Source organism: Channa argus, chromosome 12 (genome assembly GCF_033026475.1).
Source record: "Channa argus isolate prfri chromosome 12, Channa argus male v1.0, whole genome shotgun sequence".
NCBI classification, from domain to species: Eukaryota; Metazoa; Chordata; class Actinopteri; order Anabantiformes; family Channidae; genus Channa; species Channa argus.
In genome coordinates this window covers 4455053-4477877 of record NC_090208.1, presented here as the reverse complement: position 1 = coordinate 4477877, position 22825 = coordinate 4455053, and the positions used below count along the sequence as shown (strand labels likewise).

The following is a 22825-nucleotide window of genomic DNA, read 5'->3' as shown; positions in this document are numbered from 1 at the left end:
TTGCACAGCAGAAGACATATTTGATACGGTATCAGCTGTATGCATATAAATGGCAGGATTATGGTTTGAGCTGTTTCACATTTGACCAGTTTAAGAATAACAATAAATAAAAAGAAAACACATTTCTGTCAACTACAGTAACTGGTAATTAACTATTAATTACAACCCCAATTCCCAAAAAGTTAGCACGATGTATAAAACATGAATTTAAAAAAATGATGCAATGATTTGCAAATAAACAACACATCACATGTTGAAACCGAGACATTTACCATTTCTTGGAAAATATTGGCACATTCTGAACTTGATGACAGCAGCACATCTCAAAAAAGTTTGTTTTCCTTCGTGTAACATCCCCTATTCTTAAAAAAAAAAATGTCTTTAAACGGGAAGTGAGGAGAGTTACTTGAGTTTAGAAGAGAACTGTCCCATTGGTGTCTGATGCAGGATTCTTGCTGCTCAACAGTCCTGGATTGATGAGAACTGTTCCCGGTGTCAACCAGCAGGTGGCAGCACTGGACAATAACAGTTCTATGTGAGGGGCTTCAGGTGGCTGCATCTGTTTGTCTGCACATACAGGGCGAATATAAAGCAAATTTTTCTGTAATAACATCAAATTGATTAATTTTATGAACTGCAGTCTTTTTTTTAATTTACTTTGGTCCGTTAGAGAAAATTTGGGGGGTTCGTCTTTTTTTTGCATGGAACTACCAACAATTTACTAATATACAGAGTTCAGGGAACAATTAATCAACTAAATTAATAAAGAATGAATTAGAAATAAACATGTTCAACTCAAACTAGAGCGAATATGCAAATGAGTTAGTTCTCCGTGCTCTGAAACTATTTTAAATAGAAAATGTAGTGAAACATTTAGTGTTTCCATTCACAGTCACTGTTTCTTTAGCGTTTAGTGTTTATTGTAATGGGACCTGTTTTAAATTACTTATCAGTAAGTGTGCGCCTACTAAACCTCACATAGATTATAATGAGATTGATCCTGATTTGACAAACTGCTGCTAAATTAAACAGCAGTTGAGTTCACAGGTATATGTAGTGTTTCTGCATTGCTTGCTACATGGCAAACATTGGCTGTAAGACATCTGAGACATTTTCAGCAGGAGGTTAATATGAATTCTGCTCATTGAGTCTTTTTTTCTAAAGATCAGAAAACCAACAACAGCAACGAGATGACTGTAAGGTGAATGGTGATAATGAGCTCGGAGCTGCCTCCATATCCTATCTTTGATATTGAGGTTTTTCTGAATCACAGAAACGTCTCAGATCTCTCAGCTTCACTGGGTTCTTAAAAGATGGATGCTGGTAGTCTTCATACATACCTTTCTCCCTGAAGAACAAAACAGAACCATCTGTCTTCATGTCAGGGCTGATCCACTTTAGCAGTTTGATGTCAGCATCTCTGGGACTGTGACTCTGAAGAAGGACGTCACCTCCAGGCTTTGTTTTTATCTCTTCCAGAGAAAATACGAAGCAAAAGTCAGTGAAACATTTTTTAAATACAATGTTTTTATTTTGGTCAGTTAATATTCAAACAGAACTCTGTTTCCCACACAACATTATATGATTCTACTCCGACTACTTTTCATTCAGTGACAGGACACGTTGTTCTACTTTTTTTTCTCCCACTTTCTCCAGTCAACTGAAAACTGAAACAACATGTTTATTATTACAAAATGTGACAGACGGGTCTGATGATTCTTTCCAGTTCTGCTATTTGCTGCCGATTTAATTTCCAGTAAGTGAAACTCTCTTGGTTTCCGTGAATATGGTGAAAGGTTGAGTTATCATGTGAGTGATGGCTCATCAGCTTTATTCCTCTGTAGTTGCCACAGCTCTGCACATCTGCCTTGTTCTTAAAAATGGGCACCAGTACACTTCTCCTCCAGTCCTCAGCTTCCTCTCACTCTCCAAGATCTTGTTAAACAAACTAGTCAGAAACTCTACTGCCACCTCTCCTAGACACTTCCATACCTCCACAGGTTTGTCATCAGGACCAACTGCCTTTCCGCTCTTCATCCTCTTCAACGTCCTCCTCACTTCACTCTTACTAATCTTTGCTACTTCCTGCTCCACACCAGTCACCTCTTCTACTCTTCGTTCCCTTTCATTTTCCTCGTTCATCAACTCTTCAAAGTTCTCCTTCCATCTTCCCATCACACTCCTGGCACCTGTCAATACATTTCCATCCTTATCTTTAATCACACTAACCTGCTGCACATCCTTTCCATCTCTATCTCTTTGTCTGGCCAACCTGTACAAATGCATCTCTCCCTCTTTAGCCTCCAACCTAACATACAAGTCCTCATATGCTCTTTGTTTGGCCTTTGCCACCTCTATCTTCACCTTACGCTGTATCTCCCTGTACTCCTGTCTACTCTCTTCAGTCCTCTCAGTGTCCCACTTATTCTTAGCTAACCTCTTTCTCTGTATACACTCCTGAACTTTCCTCTTTCCAGATGACACACCGAGTACCCTCCTACCTGTCTCCCTGATCACATTAGCTGTAGTGGTCCAGTCATCTGGAAGCACCTCCAAACCACCCAGAGTCTGTCTCAGCTCCTCCCTGAAAACTAAACAACATTCTTCCTTTTTCAACTTCCACCACTTCATCCTCTGCTCTGCCTTTGTCCTCTTCATCTTCCTCACCACCAGAGTCACTTTACACACCACCATCCTGTGTTGTCTGGCTACACTCTCCCCTACCAACACTTTACAGTCACTGATCTCTTTCAGATTACAACGTCTACACAAGATGTCGTCCACCTGAGTGCTTCTACCTCCTCTCTTATATGTTACCAAGTGTTCACTACAGCCATTTCCATCCTCTTTGCAAAATCTACCACCATCTGTCCTTCTGTGTTCCTGTCCTGAAGACCAAACCTGCCCATCACATTCTCATCACCTCTGTTCCCTTCACCTACATGCCCATTGAAATCTGCACCAATCACCACTCTCTCACCTCTGGGGATGCTCTGCATCACTTCATCTAACTCACTCCAGAATTTCTCCTTCTCTTCTAACTCACATCCTACCTGTGGGACATAACCACTAACAACAATGAACATCACACCTTCAATTTCCAACTTCAGACTCATCAACCTATCTGATACTCTTCACCTCTAGAACATTCCTTACAAACTCCTCTTTCAGGATAACTCCTACTCCATTTCTCTTCCTATCTGACCCATGGTAGAACAACTTGAACCCTGCTCCTAAGTTTCTAGCCTTCCTACCTTTCCACCTGGTCTCCTGGACACGCAATATATCCACCTTCCTTCACTGCATCATGTCAACCAGCTCTCTAGCCTTCCTTGGACCGGTGGCGGTTGTTGGTAACCCGGGCCCCAACACCAATCCGGCATGAAAGTCAGATTCGGTGTTGAAGTCGTGATTCGCTTGCAGACTTGGGACTGGCACGGGGACACACTGGCTTGTCCCCCCTTGTGGTTGCATTGTGCTTTTTTGGGAGGGATTTACAGTAATAATCTTATTATATTATTTAATGTGTGCAGCTGTTTTTCTTTACTGGTGCTGTTTAAGTGCTGTAATGTCCTGTATGTGAGTAAATACATAAAGTTTAACGGGTTCAAAATGAACAAGAGGAGGTGGTTTAATAAAAATGTTGCTTTTTGAATCACCCTGGATGAATCTGTCATTAAGTTCATGGACATGCACAGGAGATTAGTTTTTACAGTGTTTGCAATAATTACAAAATACTGTTTCAGACTGTTGCAGAATAATTCAACAAAACAATAGGACTCAGCGTAACGGAACGAGCACAGCTGGACACATGTGGATCTCACTGGACTGAGTAAAAGCAGGTTTTGATGTGTTCAGACTGTTTTCTCTGTCTGTTCCTTACTGATGCCTCACACCGTCTGATAGACTGAATCAAACGAGCTCAACATGTGGACAACCTGAATGAGGCAATATACTAAACATGTAGCCTGTACTTTAGTGAGTTAGTATTTTACTGACTGACTGTTTAGTGTTTTAACTTTAATTTTTTGATTTGTTTGATAAAATCTGCAGTAGCTGTGTTAGGACAGAATAATGAAGAGAGATTTGATAGAGCGACGAACAGATTTTATGATTAAAAGGGAAGTGGTGATTTGCCCTGAACTGACCTATTATTTACACAGTAGCTCTGTCAGCTTTTCTTGTAAGTTCAGGATGTGCACAGTGGATCATTGTTCCGCATATGGATTTGGCTCATTTTTATGCCGAATGCCCATCCTTACACAACCCTCCCCCATTTTAACTGGGCTTGTGACAGGAGCTTGGGTTCAGTGTCTTGCCCAGGGTCGGGGAGAGTGCGGCGCGAACCTCTGACCCTATGGTTGGTAGGCAGCCACTTTACCAACAAAGACTGTCTGTACTTCATATGTTACTCAACAATCATGTTGCTTTTGGTCACTTCAGTGAAGTTAGGTGTCTATAAGAAAAGTAGTGAATGGCACAAACTACCGTTAGTGCAGTGTTCCACTGTAGTGATGATTATAATAATAGTATTAAAACAACAGGAACATATTATAAAAATAAGAGATGCACAACACCAGTGACATAATAGTCGTCATGGTAGCAGCACATCTGAATCCCAAAGTTCACATTTAGTAGCAGCATGGAGTCACTGCACAAACATTGGACCAATGGAGAAATAGTTTTATTACTGTGCAAATTTCTCCAATTTGCAGATTAGCTTGAGTGACATCCAGGAGAAAGATTCTTCCTACGGTCAAAGAACAGGAGCTACATTCTACTTTACATCAGTTTGGACGGGGAGAGACAGTGTCTGAAAGCTGCAATGTTCAAGACATTGTCACATGATAAAGAGACACTGTTGATCTGGAGCAATGTAATGGGGAAGTGCAGAGTGAGCTACAGCTAGTTTTAACAGCTATGAAAACAGTTTCTGGACAAGACACTGAACCACTAACAGCCCATTCCCATCCCCAGCTGTGCAGTGCTGGTCCAAGCCCGGTAGAAATTGGGGAGGGTTGTGTCAGGAAGGGCATCAGGTGTAAAACCTGTGCTAAATCAACATGTGGACAATGATCCACTGTGGTGACACTGAACTCAGGGGATAAGTTGAAAGGACAAAAAATAAATAAATAAAAAATGAAAGCAGCTTCACATTAATACAACAGGACATGAATATTGCAAAACAAGAACATATAACGCATCATAAAAACATCACCTTTGCTTCGTCTGCTGGACTTTTGTTGGTGATGTTTATGACGCCGTATTTTGACGTCACTGTATGTGATGTCATCTGTGATGGTCTCTGCTCCGACTGTCATTTCATCAGCTGCAATGAAGCAAAGTATAATTTACTAACATTGTTATCAGACACTTAATTTATGAAAGTCAAATGGCATTTTGACCCTTTGGGGATGTTTAGAAGCCCCCTGGCTGCTGTGTTGGAGGTCTCTCTAGAAAATGAGAGGGTCTCTGAGACAGAGGCTCTGACTACACTTGAACGCACTAAAAGCAGCTTTTGCCTTCTACAAATCTATGAATAATAATATTTTTACTAAGACTAACCATGTAGTTCTGTGCCTAAACCTCACAAAGTTGACTTTATCCCTCAATGTAATAATAATCTAGAGTTCATGATGACACAGAGGGTCCAGTGTAGCAGTCACCAGAGAAACCTCTTATATAGAGACACTGTTTGATCCTATTGAAAAGAACTCTGGCAGCTATAATGGGTTTGCTATTTCAGCAGATTCCTGCTGCCTTAGAAGAGCTATTTCAAGACTACTATGCTGCTATGGGTTGAATGAGAGGCTGGGGACAAATGACCATTATAAGCATTTAGGTTCTGACTTGATGGATGTTAAGATGCAGGTGGAGGGAGAAGGACATCTGTTTGAGGGGGAGACTGACAAGACGATCAGTGTAACATCAATAGAAGAAGTAGCCATTGTACCAGACCACTGTGGTACCTGTCTCCACAAGAGCAGGAAAAGATGGAATCAATAGTCAATTGGAGCTTTTGATTTAATTAAGAGAAATAGAATTTCCACTCTAAAACAAAACTAAGTGTAAAATCAGGATTTTTGTGTATCACCTTTATGTTTTCTCTGAACATGTTGTCTCACCAGTAGAACCAGTAATGTCAGTAGAATCAGACCACAAACAGGTGCTACAAAATACGACACATGGAGAAGGTTCAATTTGGTTGATGAAGTGGAAGTAACGTTGGATGCTGTGGTGGAGGAGTTTTCTAAAATGGACCAAAAGAAAAAAAATCTAATTGGCAAATATTTCATGTTCACCTATGACCAGATAATGCAGAAACTTGCTGAGCTCAATCCAGAAAACTCCAGAGACTCAGTTGATTTTTCTCCTGCTCACCTGTGACGTAGATCCAGCTGGGTGGAGATGTGGTTGTAGGTTTTTCTGCGGAAAGAATCGAACTGTTCAGGTGAACATGTGGATAAAATAAGTGTTGAGATCAAAGTGAAGCTCCTGACCTGTGACGTAGATCCAGCTTGGAGAAGACTCTCCATGGCCATTGGTTGTGGTTGGAGATGTGGTTGTAGGTTTTTCTGCGGAAAGAATCGAACTGTTCAGGTGAACATGTGGATGAAATAAGTGTTGAAATAAAAGTGAAGCTCCTGACCTGTGACGTAGATCCAGCTGGGTGGAGACTCTCCATGACTGCTGATGTGACACTTGTAGAGGCCTTCATCAGACTTGGTAACATGGTGGATGGTCATGTGACCTGTAAGCTCAGTCCTGATGAGGGAGCCATCTTTATAGAAATCAGCTGGGAGCTTGGAGGGAGGCCTCTTTGTTTGACAGTGCAGAGAGACATCATGTCCCTCCATCACAGGGAGGACAGGACTCTGCAGGATCACTGCTCCACCTCAACACAGAGACAAACTACAGCATTTCATCCATTTCCACACAGCTTCATCAACACTAACTCCACAGTCTGATCTTACCAGTGACAGTGATGGTGATGCTGTTACTGGTTGATCCGTCTCTGGACTCACACCAGTAAACTCCACTGTCCAATGGGACGATGAACCAGATGATACAGAAAGAACCAGCTTGTCTTCCCCAGTCAGCTTCACACTGAGTCCTCTGTCCTTTGGTCGTGTTCCTCCTCACTGTCCATCCAGCAGAGCTTTCGTCCTCCTTACAGTTCAGAGACACAGACTCTCTTTTAAAAAACTCAGACCTGCTTGGACTCACAGTCAGACGAGCTGTGGGAAATATAGTGTATATGAAAAAAAACACCCCCATACCATAAATAATAACAATGATGATCTTGTGGTTTAACTTTTGCAGTCAGTGAGTGAAACAGTGAAACATGATCATGTCTCTTTGGTGGATCAGATATTTTCTTCTGTTTTAATAGAACTAAAAGTAAAAGCGTCAGAAACTGATTTCAGGTGGACTCACATATGATCTTTCATTTTCCCAGCTGTTAAAACTCAGGGAACTAGGCATCACTTGAATTTAAACACATTCTGTCATTCCTGTTATCTACTCATTCATTCACTGCTCCATTCGACTGCTCTCAGAGACGTTATATGAAGAGTTGATAAATGAGGCCCCTGAACTGAACAAAACGACCCATGGAACTGTTCCCTGTGTCAACCAGCAGGTGGCAGAACTGGATAATAACAGTTCTATGTGAGTTCAGCTGATAGCAGCTGTCTTCATCTGTTTCCTGCACATACAGGACAAATTTGTTGGTACAAACCATGTTTTTCTAAAATAACATTAAACCGACAAAATCCAAAAAGTATAATTCTTTTTATCAAAGAAATCAAACTCTGACTTTGCTTTTGATTTTTAATTGAAAAACAACCACAGTACAGGGTCAGAGGCCTGGACCGGACAGCTGTGCCAAATGAAAGAACATCTGTCTGCACCTAACTGGATAGAAAAACAAGGTCCAGCCTCTTACCACTAAACAATTTCTCAAAAGGACGTCAAAACTAGTGCCCACACAAAAGCACATGGCCAAGATGGCAGCAAACAAAAGAAAGCCTCCAGACCAGGCCTGCAACTTTTCCAACTGTCTTCAAACAGTGGTGGCCCTGAACACACATCTGTTCTCTTCACAAAGCCAGAGCCCCTCACACACAGTCTCTCAACCTTTTATAGACTCTGGATGCTGATTGGCTCCCATCAATACAAACGAGCCAAAATGGTGGAATCCTGCTAAAGTACACTGTCCCCTATGTCCCTGACACGAAACAATTATCACGTTACAATAAATAGGATTGTTACAAAAGTTACTAATAAAGCAGAAATTGTTTGACCATCTGTTTAAAATATTTTATCTCACTTTCTCTTAGAAGACTGGAGCAGAGTGCTGGAGAGGCAAGAAATCCAAAAGTCCAATTCAAGTGCTGTAGTAAACTTGACTGCAAAGTTTCTGATTTATCACTGTTTGCGCAGAAACCAGTGTGTAACTATTCATCTGAATGCATTTGTGAGTAGCTCTTTCATTTTAAATGTGTTCATAGTTGATTTGTAAAAAACAGAAACCTGCCAGAAACACAGACAAACTGAGGAGGCAACCAAGTGCCTAAAGACCTTTTTCACCATGTGTGTAGTAAATTTACCTCAGATGCTCGTAGATGTTGCCAGCGTGAACAGGTGAACAAGGTCTGGGACCTGTGAAACACAAAGGCAACATTCCCTGAAGAACTCCAACATCATCTGCTCCAGCAGTCACAGTGTAATGAAGGCTCTGCTAAACAAGAAATAAGAACTTTCATGAGTACAGCTTTAATAAGTCCAGACTAATAGGTAACAGTGGTCCACACCCACAGCTCTGAGGTTAATCTTACAGGTCTACATTGAAGGTTTGGATTCACATATGAACAGTGGACTGTAGCTATAGATTTGACTAGTGATGATACTTCCAGCTTTAGTAGAGCAAAGATCTAGTTTGTTTAACAAGATCTTGGAGAGTGAGAGGATGCCAGAGGACTGGAGGAAAAGTGTACTGGTACCAATTTTTAAGAACAAGGGAGATGTGCAGAGCTGTGGCAACTACAGAGGAATAAAGCTGATGAGTCACACAATGAAGTTGTGGGAAAGAGTAGTGGAAGCTCGGCTAAGGACAGAGGTGAACATTTGTGAGCAGCAATATGGTTTCATGCCTAGAAAGAGTACAACAGATGCAGTATTTGCTTTGAGGACGCTGATGGAGAAGTACAGAGAGGGTCATAGGGAGTTGCATTGTGTCTTCGTAGATTTAGAAAAAGCGTATGACAGGGTGCCGAGAGAGGAGCTGTGGTATTGTATGAGGACGTCTGGAGTGGCAGAGAAGTATGTTAGAGTGGTGCAGGACATGTATGAGAGCTGTAAGACAGTGGTGAGGTGTGCTGTAGGTGTGACAGAGGAGTTCAAGGTGGAGGTGGGTCTGCATCAAGGATCGGCTTTGAGCCCCTTCTTGTTTGCTCTGGTGATGGACAGACTGACAGATGAGGTTAGACAAGAATCTCCCTGGACTATGATGTTTGCAGATGACATTGTTATTTGTAGTGAGAGCAGGGAGCAGGTGGAGGAAAATCTAGAGAGGTGGAGGTCTGCTCTGAAAAACAGAGGAATGAAGCTTAGCAAGACAGAATACATGTGTGTCAGTGAGAGGGACCCAGGTGGAACAGTGAGGTTACAGGGAGCAGAGGTGAAGAAGGTGCAGGACTTTAAGTACTTAGGGTCAACGGTTCAGAGCAACGGTGAGTGTGGAAAAGAGGTGAAGAGGCGAGTGCAGGCAGGTTGGAACGGGTGGAGAAAAGTGTCAGGTGTGTTGTGTGATAAAAGAGTATCAGCAAGAATGAAAGGAAAGATGTTCAAGACGGTGGTGAGACCAGCAATGTTGTTCGGCTTAGAGACAGTGGCACTGAAGAAAAGACAGGAGGCAGAGCTGGAGGTAGCAGAGCTTAAGATGTTGAGGTTCTCTTTGGGAGTGACGAGGATGGACAGGATCAGGAATGAGGACATCATCATCGTTCAGAGGAGAAACTGTGAATATATCGGTAGAAGGATGCTGAGGTTGGAGCTGCCAGGCAGGAGGTCTAGAGGAAGAGCAAAGAGGAGATTTATGGATGTAGTGAGGGAGGACATGAAGTTAGTTGGTGTGAGTGAAGAGGATGCAGAGGATAGAGTTAGATGGAGGCACATGATTCGCTGTGGCGACCCCTGAAAGGGAGCAGCCGAAAGGAAAAGAAGAAGAAGTAGAGCAAAGATCATTTCACCACTTATGATACAATTTGGGCTTGATATTTAAACTATGGGCAAAAAACCTTAATTCATGGACTGTCTGAGCAATACAGCTCAGAAGATTGACTGAGGTCAGGTGACCCTGGAAGTGAAAGTCATCCCACTCGTGGGCCATAACAAACTCCCTGGCAGCATTAGCTGTGTATGAACCAGCGTGGATGTGAAATTAAAGAAAAGAGCCTTTAATCTCCTTTCATGTTAAATAGCATAAACCACACAGGCAAAACAATAAAAATGTGGGACAAGTTATAGCTGTACTGTACGGTGTGTCTTCTAACCTGTTGCCAGTTTTATCCTGGTTGGTTATCACCAGTTTATAAGGTGCAGTTGTGCGCAGCCTCCTTAATCCATCCTCCATGATGAAGATGTCAGGGTGAGTTTCAGCAACAGCTTTCCCATGAAGGACCCTCCTACAAACAGGACACAAATCACTTGTTACGTTAAACATTTATTTTGGTGAACAATCTGCATCCAAAAAGTCCAGTTACCCTACAACTACATAGAAGTGTTTTCATCATGGAGCCTCATGATCAGATGTCCCTCTTGGACTCAATGAATGATACATGTCTGTACATATATGTAAAAAGGCTGTTTCCCAGATGGAATAGAGGAGATACAGTCAGTAAACCAGTTTGGAAATGCAGAAAGGTTATTATTGGTGTATTTGTATCATATACAAATACTACTAAAATATAATGGATATGTATAGTTGTGTATTGCATTATTGTTACTCTATGCAGCAATTTAATCATATTACAGCATTTCTGATCATTTCTGTGGAGAAACTAATGTGGTACAATCCACACAGTAACCACGAGTCCCTCCTTTCATTATAATGTTAACTTGCTTTATGCCAAATTAAAGGTTGTAATGTTGTAAAAACCAGTAAAGTTGCTGGTCTGTGGTGATTCTCAGTGATCCAGGTCATGCTTATCCCAAAGTGCTGTTCAGTGGAAACTGGACTTCTGCTTGTAGGTCTCCAAGACGTATCCCTTCTCCTCTGAAAAGCTTGTTCAAGCACAAGTGCAGTTGCCACTGAGCAGCACTTTTAGTGTAAAGTTAGCTCCCACTGTTTGTTAGCTGTTAGCTCCACTAGCTGTAGCTGTTGACCTGCCTGCATCAGCTAACGTTATCTGCTGTAGCCAACAGTACAGAAACACTAGAAACACTGTTTAGCTGAGCAGGACAAAGTCAAGAGAAAAAAACACCACGGCCAACTCAAATCCAGCTAAAGGTGAGACTCACCTGAGGGACTGTGCCTGGGGCTCTGCTCTCCTCTGTTAGACAATGGCTTTACTGACCGGACTCTGAGCTTCAGTGATCTTCACTGCAGCCTGAGCGCTGACTGTAAGGCTCACTGTGAGCTGAACCGTACTCGGCCTGTAAGGCTGAGCCTGGGAGTCCGAGCTGAGGGCAAGTAAAACCTTCCAATACACACATATCACTTTACACACACACAAATGTTGCAGACGGCAGAACAGTAGAAAACCTTCGCCTGTAAAAAGACAATTGTGAGGCTTTCAAGCACTTTTACTTAAAACCTAAGTATTTTCTCAGGTAATTACACATTTACATTCATTTTTTGAGTGAATACATTATTTTACATACACACAAATATTATGTACGGTTACAGATTTGTGTACAGACACACAAGTCTAAGTACGCGCGCACAAATCCCTGTATACATACAAATCATTTTGCTACTATTCTACTTCCATATAAATATCTTAAAGGGAGACAACGTCATACGTCATGGAACGTGGATGCTATGGTAACTTAACCTTACAGACCTCGTTCGCTTTCGGCTTTGAGCTTTAGCTGAGTCACGTCCGCCGACCAGCACGGATTAAAGGCTTTAGTGAGACCAGGTGTAGGAGTGTGTAGGCAGCAATGCAGGTTTGTCTGTGAATCGTTGTTTTTTGGAAGGTTTTCACCAAAAATCCATGTTCTGCACAGAACTGGTTCTGCTAATAACGTGAGTAATAAAATGAGTTTCTACTTCCAAGTGTAGCAGGTGTTTTCTATTTTGAAGAGGTGTAGAAAAGAAAACCCGCTGAATATGACAACGCAATGTAATGACTCTTTCCTGTCTTATAACCTGCTTTTATTTCACGGTGAACTCAGAGGACAATGTTGATGTGGAGTTTTATAGCAGTGTGGTACAGTGATATGCGCTGGTGGACAAACCCAGTGGTAGGAGACTGAAAGGTGGAGCAGCAGTGTTTCTGTGTTGACTGCACCTGGGGACCTTTGTTGTAGATCATAGTCCTCTGTCTGTCACCTCGTTTCCTACCTGAATACAGTGACTGTGAAATGACATCACATTGTGTAAACTGTTGGGGGGGCAGCGACATCTTGTGATCCGTGTGGTCTGTTTACCGTTGCCTGGGTGACCTGCACATCTTTAGTTTTGCTAAAAAGTTGTTTAAATCGTTCAAATAGAGATGGAAGAGATGAAGGGTGAGAGAAGGGGCCCGACCTGGAGGAATCAAATTGTAAGAGTAAGCAATGGTATTTGGAAAAAACTAATACTGATAATTACGCGAACAGTTTTTAAGTGGCTCGGTGCAAGATCCGCTAATTCACAAGCTGCCAGTCCTCTACTGTGGCAATGCTCTTACTCAAAGTCACTGTTATGTTATGAGGTTAGTTTGATAAGAACTCGATTACCCAGCAGGCCAGGGGAGTGGAGAGGTGGGAGATAGCAGGCACGTAGTACTGGCTACTCATGAAACAGACGGTTAAATAAAAGTCTAACGTAACTCAGCTGTCACGCCTCGTTTGCTTACTAGAAGGCTAAGCAAGACAACACATGGTGTCAGAAGTGGCTGTGAGTAGCTAAGGAAGAAGGATTCGCCCCAGAGAAAAGGGAGAAAGAGAGAAAAAGTCTCCGGCCTTGTGAATGAAACGTGCCGAACAGCAACATGCTAACGGAGTGTGCTACGTCGTGTGATGGCTACAAGCACCAGAGAGAGTGAAGCAGGGGACGAGGGAAACATCGAACATAAAGAAGAGGATTTTGTTCCCGAGTTAGTGAATAACACACAACAGCAGAGACCTGTGGAAGTCCAGATATTCCGACCCGTCATGGATAAGCTGAGTCCACCCACTTCCATGCAATTGACTGGTAAAAAAAACAACTGGAAATGTTTTAACCAAAGATTTAACATTTATCTAGCAGCAAGTGAAGCAGGGGGTGATGATGAAAAACTGAAAGCTAACATCCTTTTACATGTTATAGGAGAAGATGCTTTGGATATATATAATAACTTTGAGCTGAATGAAGCTACTCTGACTTTGGCAGAGTTGATGACAGTCTGAAGAGTACTTTGTGCCTAGTCAGAACGTGACCTATGAACGTTTTTCACCCATGACCAAAAGCAAGGGATACATTTTATTATTATTATTTAGCAGAGCTTCACACATTAAGCAAAACATGTGAATTTGGTACTCTGAGAGACTCACTAGTGAGAGACAGGATCGTCTGTGGCACAGCGGATAATGAAAGAAAGACTGCTTAGAGAGACAGGACTTACATTGGACAAGTGTGTGAGTATGTGCAGAGCAGCAGAAACCACTCGAGCACAAGCGAAAGAGCTTTCGACAGGTGAAACCGCAGTCCATGCAATACAGAATGACGGAAAGAAAAAGAAAACATCTAAACAAAAAGAGAAATATACAGATTTTAAATGTGATAAATGTGGAAACAGCCACAAGCCAAAATCATTCCCTGCATTTGGGAAATCCTGCAAGAACTGTGGGAAAAGCAACCACTACGCTAAATGTTGCAAAGCAGCACCAAAACAAAAAGTCGACACAGTTGATGAAGTTGAAGAGGATGATGAGTTCATTGTGGATATGGTGCAAGCCTGTACAACCGAGAAAGAGGAATGAGTTTTACCTTTCGAAGTGAATGAGACAAGAATTCCATTTAAGATAAATACAGGTGCCCAGGCAAACCTGCTGTTTTTGGAAGACTACAAAACACCAGGAGTACATAAAATATGTGTGGATAAAAGTGTGCATCTGTTGTGTAGGAAAATTCCATTTGCACTGCGGAAAAAACTGAAAGACGAATTAGCAAGCATGGAAAAACTTGAGGTCATCAAGAAAATAGATGAGCCAGCTAAATGGGTAACCTCACTGATTGTTCTGCAAAAGAAGACAGGTGATTTCAGAACATGCTTAGATCCAAGAGACTTAAACAAAGCCATCAGCAGAGAACATTTCAAGTTATCAACCAGAGAAGAAATCATGGCACAGTTTGCTGGAGCTAAGTGGTTTAGTAAACTAGATGCCTCATCAGGTTTCTGGCACTTGAAATAAGATGAAGAGAGTTCAAAACTGTGTACATTCAACACGCTGGAGGGCAGGTGCAGGTTTCTTTGCCTGCCATACGGTATCCTGTCAGCACCTGAAGTCTATCATGAGAACACAAGAGCCCTTGCTAAAGTTCTACAACCCAGAGAAGAGTAGAAGGATTTCAGCTGACACGTCACAGTACGGCCTGAGAGCAGTGCTGTTGCAGCAACATGACGAGCAGTGGCTACCTGTAGCTTATGCATCCAGAGCCTTGATGAGTGCAGAGTCCAGGTCCGCTCAAATTGAAAAGGAGTTGTTAGCCAGCATGTACGCATGTGAGCGTTTCCATCAATATGTCTATGGTCAAACTTTTGAGTGGAAACTGACCATAAACCTTTGGTGTCCATCATGTCCAAACCTCTGAATGTCCTGTACGGATACAGCGAATGTTAATCAGGCTGCAAAAATATGACGTGCACATGATATATACAAAAGTGAAAGTACATGTACACAGCTGACACTTTGTCTAGAGCAGTAGACAAGGAGGAAATGAGGACGGCGAGAAAGGTGCAGAAATAGAGGCATATGTGGACATGATTTTGGCGTCTCTGCCAGTAACTACTGACAGAACAGAACAAATACGGACAGAGACAAACGCAGATCAGACAATGATGGAACTAAAGAGAATAATAGTGAAGGGATGGCAGGAAAACAAAAAGGACAGCCCCGCAAAAATACAAGACTACTGGAACTGCAGAACAGAGCTCACAGTAGCGGATGACATAGTGTTGAAAGGAAGCAAGTTCGTCATTCCATCCTCCCTGCGTAAACAAATGCTTCAAAAGATACATGAAGGCCACCTTGGAGAAGTCAAGTGTAAACGTAGGGCGAGGGAAGTAATGTACTGGCCAAGAATTAACCAGGATATCAGCCAGACAACAACTTCTAGTGAGCTTTGCGCACCTATAGGCCAAAACAACGAGATGAGCCACTGATGACTCATCCAGTTCCCCACAGACTTTACTACAAGGTTGGAACTGATTAGTTTGACTGTAATGGTAAAAGCTATGTAGTCACAGATTACTTTTCAAACTATCCTGAAGTTGGAGCTCTGCAGTCAACATCAAGAAAAGCAGTGATCAGTTGATGAGATGCTGATGGGAAGGCGCATTCGCTCCAACCTACCAGTAAATGAAGACTTGTTGACGCCAAAAAACGCACACAAAGTCAGAGAAGTAAAAGAGGCTGTATGACCGAACGGCAAAACACCTGCCTTCTCTAAAGCCAGGAGACACGGTGCGTCTCTGAGACGTCCCTACAGGTGGCGGAGGAAGTGGCTCCACGCTCCTATAAGATCCAGACAGAGAGTGGAGTATCTCTGAGAAGAAACCGCACTGATCGTCAGCTACAGCCAACGGGAACGGACACAGCAGGTCAGGAAACAGTCCAGCAGGACTTGACTGCATCTATTGAGCCAACTACGAATGGGCTTGGTCACACTGAATGTGGCCTGACAGCAGGGTCTACATCAAATGCTGATGTAAGGCTTTCTTAATTGCCCAAGTTGCCAGCTGTGTGAAGGACTGTCTAGACCTAAGAGACTGTTGAGAGTTGCTAAAAAGTCTTGGGATGGAAAGATGGACGTTTAGGTAAAAAATAAAATTGTATTGTTGTATTGATATGCAGTTTTTTTATACATGTCAGATAACAGGAGGTAGAGGACCACACACAAATTCATATATATCAGCACAAAGTCAGACACAACTTTACACAGGTGACTGTGTAATGTGTAGCTTGTCTAAGCTGGGAAATACTGATGCATGTAGCATCAAAACAACTGTAAATGCAGTTAATTTAAAATATAAAATTAAGATTTATACTGAGCAGAAATACATTTAGGCTTATTTCAAACACCCTATTTAAAACAAATAAGGTGGCCAAAACCTTAGAACTGCCTCTTATGATGCACTGCAGTACAACCACAGCAACCACTGTGACCTCAATAATAAACAGAGAGTAGGATTATCACCTTTCTGACAGGTTCAACTTAAAAACTGAGACATTCTAACATTGTAGAAGTAGAATTCATGGCACAGACGCTGTATTGGATTGTGTTAGATTTTACAGTTATCATCCTGCTAAAGCGCAAAATTATTTACCGTACAGTCAAGATTCCACACCCAGTGTACTTTCTAATATTCCCTCACATATCCCATCCTGTAGCTGTCTGTGTCACGTAATGACACTAAGTTAGCCAGCTAGCATAACATTAGCAAAGCAAACCCACCTTGCTGTAGGTTGTTTTATCATAACTCATAACTGTAGAACTAATTTATACATCAATCATTACTTTGATCAAACTTGATGTAGTACAAAGAGCATTTCAATACCTGCTTAACACTGGAATTCATCCTTCTCCAAACATTTGCAGACTCTTTAGCAACAGCAGCGCTGCCTGTAGGAATAGCTGGAGGCAATGTGCCAGGCTGCCCCTGTTGCTGGGCAACGGGTTTGACTGACAGGCCAGGCACACAGCACACAAAACATGATATGAAATAATGCATGGAGCAGCAATAAAGGACAAAATCAAGTGATGAAATTGTGACTTCTAAGAGAAAGAAAGTATGAACCCGTGTTTACTTTGAGTATAGCTTCTTTAATGATCTTGACTTTTCATTATTCGAGTTCTGCACTCATTATCAGTTCATTGTTCAAGCTGCCATTTTGTCCAAATTGGCTTGTTATTCAATGCAATATGTAAAATAATATACAAGTGCTTTTTATTATAAATACAGATATTTATTATGGTTTTTTTTCTAAATGAACAAATCAGTAACACAAAAAGAAACCATTCAAGTACCATTCTGCAACCGTTTAAACAAAGGAAATGAATACTTATGTTTGATTTAAATGGTCTGCAGTTGTTGACAAGACAGGGACTGCTAGCAAGCTAAATATTGGAACTATTCATATTTTTCTCCTGTATAGTTTATGAAAACCCTTTATGACCAATAACATGGACTCACAAGGACACATTTTGCAACTGTACTTCCCCTTTTTTCAGTTCATCACAGAATAAATGCGACATTTTCACACTGTCGTTCTCATTTTACCTTTGAAACTAACCCTCGTGTCCAACATGGGCCCTGTTTAGTCCAATGACGTTTTAATTTTCTTGTGGCACAAACGTCTTGCCCACAGTTTCTGTGACATGAGATGCATGAGACAAACACAAAGAACAAAAAGTAGCTGACAGCAACAGGGCATAGAGACACCAAATAGTTAAAGTTAGAGAAAGTCAAAGCCATCAGATAAGGAACTCTACCTGATTCCAGAGCGTGTTGAAGTTTAACGAGTAGTGCTGCATGTCTGGTACTCACCATAGGGACACAGAAACTCTTTAAAATGCCAAAGAGTAAAGAATTCTGAAAAACTCAACACTCCATGAATGAATTAATTTTCCAAAGGTGAAATGCGTTTTCTTATCTGTCCAAGCAGAACAACTTAACACCTCCTTTCAACAGTTTCCCTAACAGACACCAGTAAAAATGTCAGTTGGTAGGAGGAAGTTGAGTTTCTTTCTTTTTTTTTTTTTTCTGTGCAGTGGTTTAATGTAAAATGGTTGGGTTAGATTTACCAACTAAGATTTTAGTTTAAAACATTTCATAGAAGTTTGCTATTTAATTGCAGAGTGAAAGATTCATTTTTCTGGATGAAATTCTGTTATGACCCACCCTCACCCCAACCCCAACCGGTCAAGGGCAGATGGCCGCCCACCCTGAGCCTGGTTCTGCTGGAGGTTTTTCCATTACAGGGAGTTTTTCCTCTCCGCTGTTGCCTAGGGCTTGTTCAAGGGGGAATTGTTGGGTTTTCTCTATACGTCTTTATAGTTTTGACTTTATTCTGTAAAGTGCCTTGAGATGACTTTGTCAATTTTCTCTATAACAATAAAGTTGAGTTGAATTGAACTTATGTACAAGTCAGTATGTGCAAATTGTACCATTAGTGTAATGGACATTAAGAATAATGCATAACAGAATAAACAGTTGACAGTGTAGTGTATAAAACATCAACATCTCTTTGTCAAGTCCCTTCTGCGTTACATGCTGATGCTTAGGTTACCACTTCAAGTCGGTGATTGACACTCTGAGCTTTAAGTTTAGTTAAATGAAAACACTAAAAGCAACAATGAGTCATCTCTGCTCTGTGTTACTGTTTGTCTGCAGCATGGATTAGTTCACCTGCAGTGCTGTTAATACTTATGTACATGTCATTTGTATCATTTTGTATTTTTAAGACATTTACAAAGATTTCAAACAAACGTCTTTCACGTTGTCATTATGGGCTATTGTTTGTAGAACTTTGAGGAAAATAATGAATTTGATCCATTTTGGAATAAGGCTGTAACATAACAAAAGGGGGAAAACGTTCTGGAGGCACTGTCTGCTGTAGACTTTCATTATTGTCCAGAAACTATTAAAAACACACCAACCAGACCCACTGCTTCACTGGGTGACATGTTTCTCCATTTCAAAACCCACTGTGTAAAATAAAACAACAACTATAGAAAGTTTTAGTGTAAATCATCCTTTAATGATTGACCTCAAGCTGCTTCTTCCACAGCACCAGAATTCCCACATTCACAACTGGAATTATATTAGGTTACATCAATAATCTGACATATAGAAAAAACTGCCTTGAATTAAAGCTGAAAGTCTTGATTTTGAGAGGAGTTATGTGAACCAGCAGGTTGTCGTCAGTTGTCGACGTCAGCGTCTGGAGACACAAACACAAACAGTTCAAACAAGATGAGAAAGACTTTCTACTTCTCTTCATGCAGAGGCTGCACAGGTTACATTACTTGAAATAAAACTGATATCACTACTGATAGTACATTTACTGCAAATGTTGACTCTTGTAACAATAGTAATAATTCTAGAGAATCGATAAGATCAGCAGGATGCTAGTTTTTTCTTTTTTAACACCTCTGATGTGCATGACAGTATATAATAAAACTGGAGAGCTGCACGGCATTTTGTTACAAACGTGACACAAACTCAATGCAAAGTGTCATCAGCTGAAGCAGAACATGCAGTGAGAAACCAAACCAGCTTCAGGTCAGAGCTCACTTCAAGCAGCAGGAGGAAGTAAAAAACTAAACAACTATAATGTTTGAGATTTGAGATTAGAGGTGCAGAAAGCACAAAGCCTTGGATCTGTCTTTGTCCAAAACCAACTAAAAACACATCAGTGAGCCCTATTTGTACTGGATCACATGTTCCTGTATCACCATGAACACACACCCTGGTTCTATTCACTCAGTTCCAGATTCACAGTCCTGCTGATTTTAGGAAATTGCTGACAGAAAAATGAAGAGAGATTTGATAAAGTAGATAAAAAAGATAAATAAGATTAAAAAAAACACATTTGATAAGGAACATTTTAATGGGCTCAGCTCACTGATCACAGTGGATCACTTCAGAAGTCTGTGGTGACTCAAGTCATGACCTCATCATAGTCATCAGCCAATTCGTGCTCAGCTGGGGTGGGCGAGAATGTCACCATGGAGACGGGCAGGTGATTTCCTATGACTGGAGGAGGAAAGAAAGGAAAGTAGTAAATGTATTAACAGTTAAAACAAAAGTTCTGTTACAGACAACTGTGACTGATGAGTGTTACCTGTGAGCATCTTTCGATATAAAGACACCATGATGACAGCGCAGATGAGGAACTGACAGAACACCACCAGGTGGAGGACTGGTTTGATCCAAGAATGGAGGGAGGAGAAGGAACATGGTGATACTGTATATATGGGGGATGCAGATGTGGTTGTAGGTTTTTCTGCGGAAAGAATCAAACTGTTCAAGTGAACATGTTGATGAAATAAATGTTGAAATCAAAGTGAAGCTCCTGACCTGTGACGTAGATCCAGCTGGGTGGAGACTCTCCATGACTGCTGATGTGACACTTGTAGAGGCCTTCATCAGACTTGGTAACATGGTGGATGGTCATGTGACCTGTAGGCTCAGTCCTGATGAGGGAGCCATCTTTATAGAAATCAGCTGGGAGCTTGGAGGGAGGCCTCTTTGTTTGACAGTGCAGAGAGACATCATGTCCCTCCATCACAGGGAGGACAGGACTCTGCAGGATCACTGCTCCACCTCAACACAGAGACAAACTACAGCATTTCATCCAGTTACACACAGCGTCATCATTAGTGTCATTTCACATTATTACACATAACTTAATTTATGGACATCTAAGGCTTGATTTCTTTTCATGTGTGGGTTGTTACCAAAATCTGTTGAACATTTTATGTCAATAACCTTTAGAAATATATTCGGTGCAATGTCCGCATTACTGCTGATACTGCACCAATCTGCTTGTAAATCTCACAGTCCATTTTACTCTCACTCGTGACCAAGACCCCTCAGAGACCTCCACCTGCCATATACATGAACATTCTTCCATGTCTTCAGACTCTGCCTCCTCTACAGAGGGCAGTTTAGCCAGGTTCAGGAGCTTCTCAAAGTGTTCCTTCCACCAGCTGATGACATCTTCCCTTCGGGTCAGCTGTTCTGCTCCCCTGCTGAGTACAGCCTGGGCCAAACCCCGCTTTCTCTTTTTGAGTTGTGCGATTGTTTTTTTTTTTTTTTTGGAACTTCCTTGAGGCCAAACGTCCTTCTCAATGGCCTCTCTGATGTCTTCCCACACCCCATTACAGATTTTGGGTTGACCAGGTCCATCGGCAGCCATCCCACCACCTGATCTAACTTGCCACCAGGTGGTGATCAGTCACATGTAATCCTGACAACATGAAGGGCTACTGAAAAATGTCCTATTTCTGAGGTCTGAAATTCTAAATTTCTGAAGGCGACAATTCTCAGAGTGTATTTTATCGCGTTTGGTTTGAATAATGACATGTAGTGGAATCGTTACCTGTCTGCAGAGTCTGAACAGGTGTAGTGTGGAGTAGCTCCACCCCCTGTGTCTGCAGATGAGGAACGAGGAGCAGAAAAAAGTTCGGTTTTCGTTCATGGGAAAGTGACTTTGTGGTTTTTGGCTGTGAAATACTTGCCCAAGATGTGGTCTCACTTCTCATACCGTGGAGACACAAGGTGGTGGATGTGCTGGGACTCTTCTCGGTCAATGAATTGTTCAGTAGAAGTATTTGGAAGCAAATTCATGGCAGCTAACGGCTAACGGTTAATGGCTAACGCCGTTAAGTTAGCGCTACTGTTATAAAGTTGTGAGGCTTCAGAGAAGTTCTGTGTTTTGCTCCTTTGAGGAAGAGAGAAACTTATTGATGTTTCTAGAATTTTTTTTTCTTTCTCTCGTGGAAATTAATTTTACTGTAAAGAAATGCGTTGTGTTTAATTTTGTTCTTAATGCGGCAGGTAGACACCAGGACTCAGGTAGAGGTGGTGTCAAGAGACGAGCAGCAAACTGATTAAGAGACAAATGTGAAGCAGGTGTGAGAAGCTGGCTGCTGCTGATTCTGCTGTGACTGTTGAGATGATTCTGTTTGTGGTTTTAGTAAGTTACATTTTATACTTTTGTGTTTTGTATATTAATGTATGTAGTAAAAGCAGGTGCTTAAATGCCCTGAGGTATTGTTTTATAACTTAAGTGGTTCTGTCATAACTTTTAGAGGTTAACGAGTGGAGCAGTCTTATCAGCTGCTGTAAGGTCTGCTGTTTGACTTTATATAAAAATATAAAATGTGTTTATTTCCTTACACATATTGTAACAGTGCTTTGCTTTTTTGCAGGCAGAGCACTGACTGTCATTTATTTTAGTATTGTTGTACATTGTGGTTTTAGTTTGTTAGGTTGTTCTGGATTTGGTTGACTTTTAATCCTTCTCTTGTTTCTCGTACTGTGGCAGGTTGGGGCCTCCACCCATGGGTGTGGTTGGTATATTGGGAGTTCACTCACTGTTATACTGCAGGTTTAGTGTTTGTATGGTTTGTTGTGTGGTTACTTCACATTTAGGATACTTCCAGCCCCCTGCCAGTGGGTGCTTGGTCTCCCAGCTGTAGTATGACTGTATTCTTCTTTTACAATTTAGGATTTTAATATTGTTTTGGTTTTAGCTGTAATGGCAGTTGACCCACACTGACTGTTGTGGCCTCTTTATTGAAGCCCCTGTGCTTAATCTACACATTTAATCTTGACTGGGTATCTCAGGATACTCGAGGTCAATGATTCTTTCTATGCTATACAGGTGAGGTTTTTTGTTTTTG

At 41.5% G+C, this 22825-nt stretch overlaps 1 protein-coding gene across 11 annotated transcripts; it reads right to left on the bottom strand.

Annotated features, from left to right (window-relative positions):
- Positions 1–19: 19 nt before the first annotated feature.
- Positions 20–18063, bottom strand: LOC137137833 (uncharacterized). 11 transcript variants are annotated; one of them, XM_067524570.1, is made up of 10 exons: positions 17961–18063; positions 10557–11685; positions 8613–8743; positions 6650–7170; positions 6501–6575; positions 6382–6426; positions 6095–6250; positions 5219–5329; positions 1341–1472; positions 20–567 (listed from the first exon to the last, which is right to left on the bottom strand). In XM_067524570.1, exons 4-10 carry the CDS (start codon positions 6855–6857, stop codon positions 413–415), a joined length of 882 nt encoding a protein of 293 aa, XP_067380671.1. In that variant the 5' UTR covers positions 6858–7170; positions 8613–8743; positions 10557–11685; positions 17961–18063; the 3' UTR covers positions 20–412. The 11 variants fall into 11 exon arrangements, with proteins under 11 accessions (XP_067380671.1, XP_067380669.1, XP_067380666.1 ...); XM_067524568.1 differs by having other exon boundaries at positions 17906–18062; XM_067524565.1 differs by lacking the exon at positions 17961–18063 and having other exon boundaries at positions 10557–10688; positions 11524–16022.
- Positions 18064–22825: the final 4762 nt, after the last annotated feature.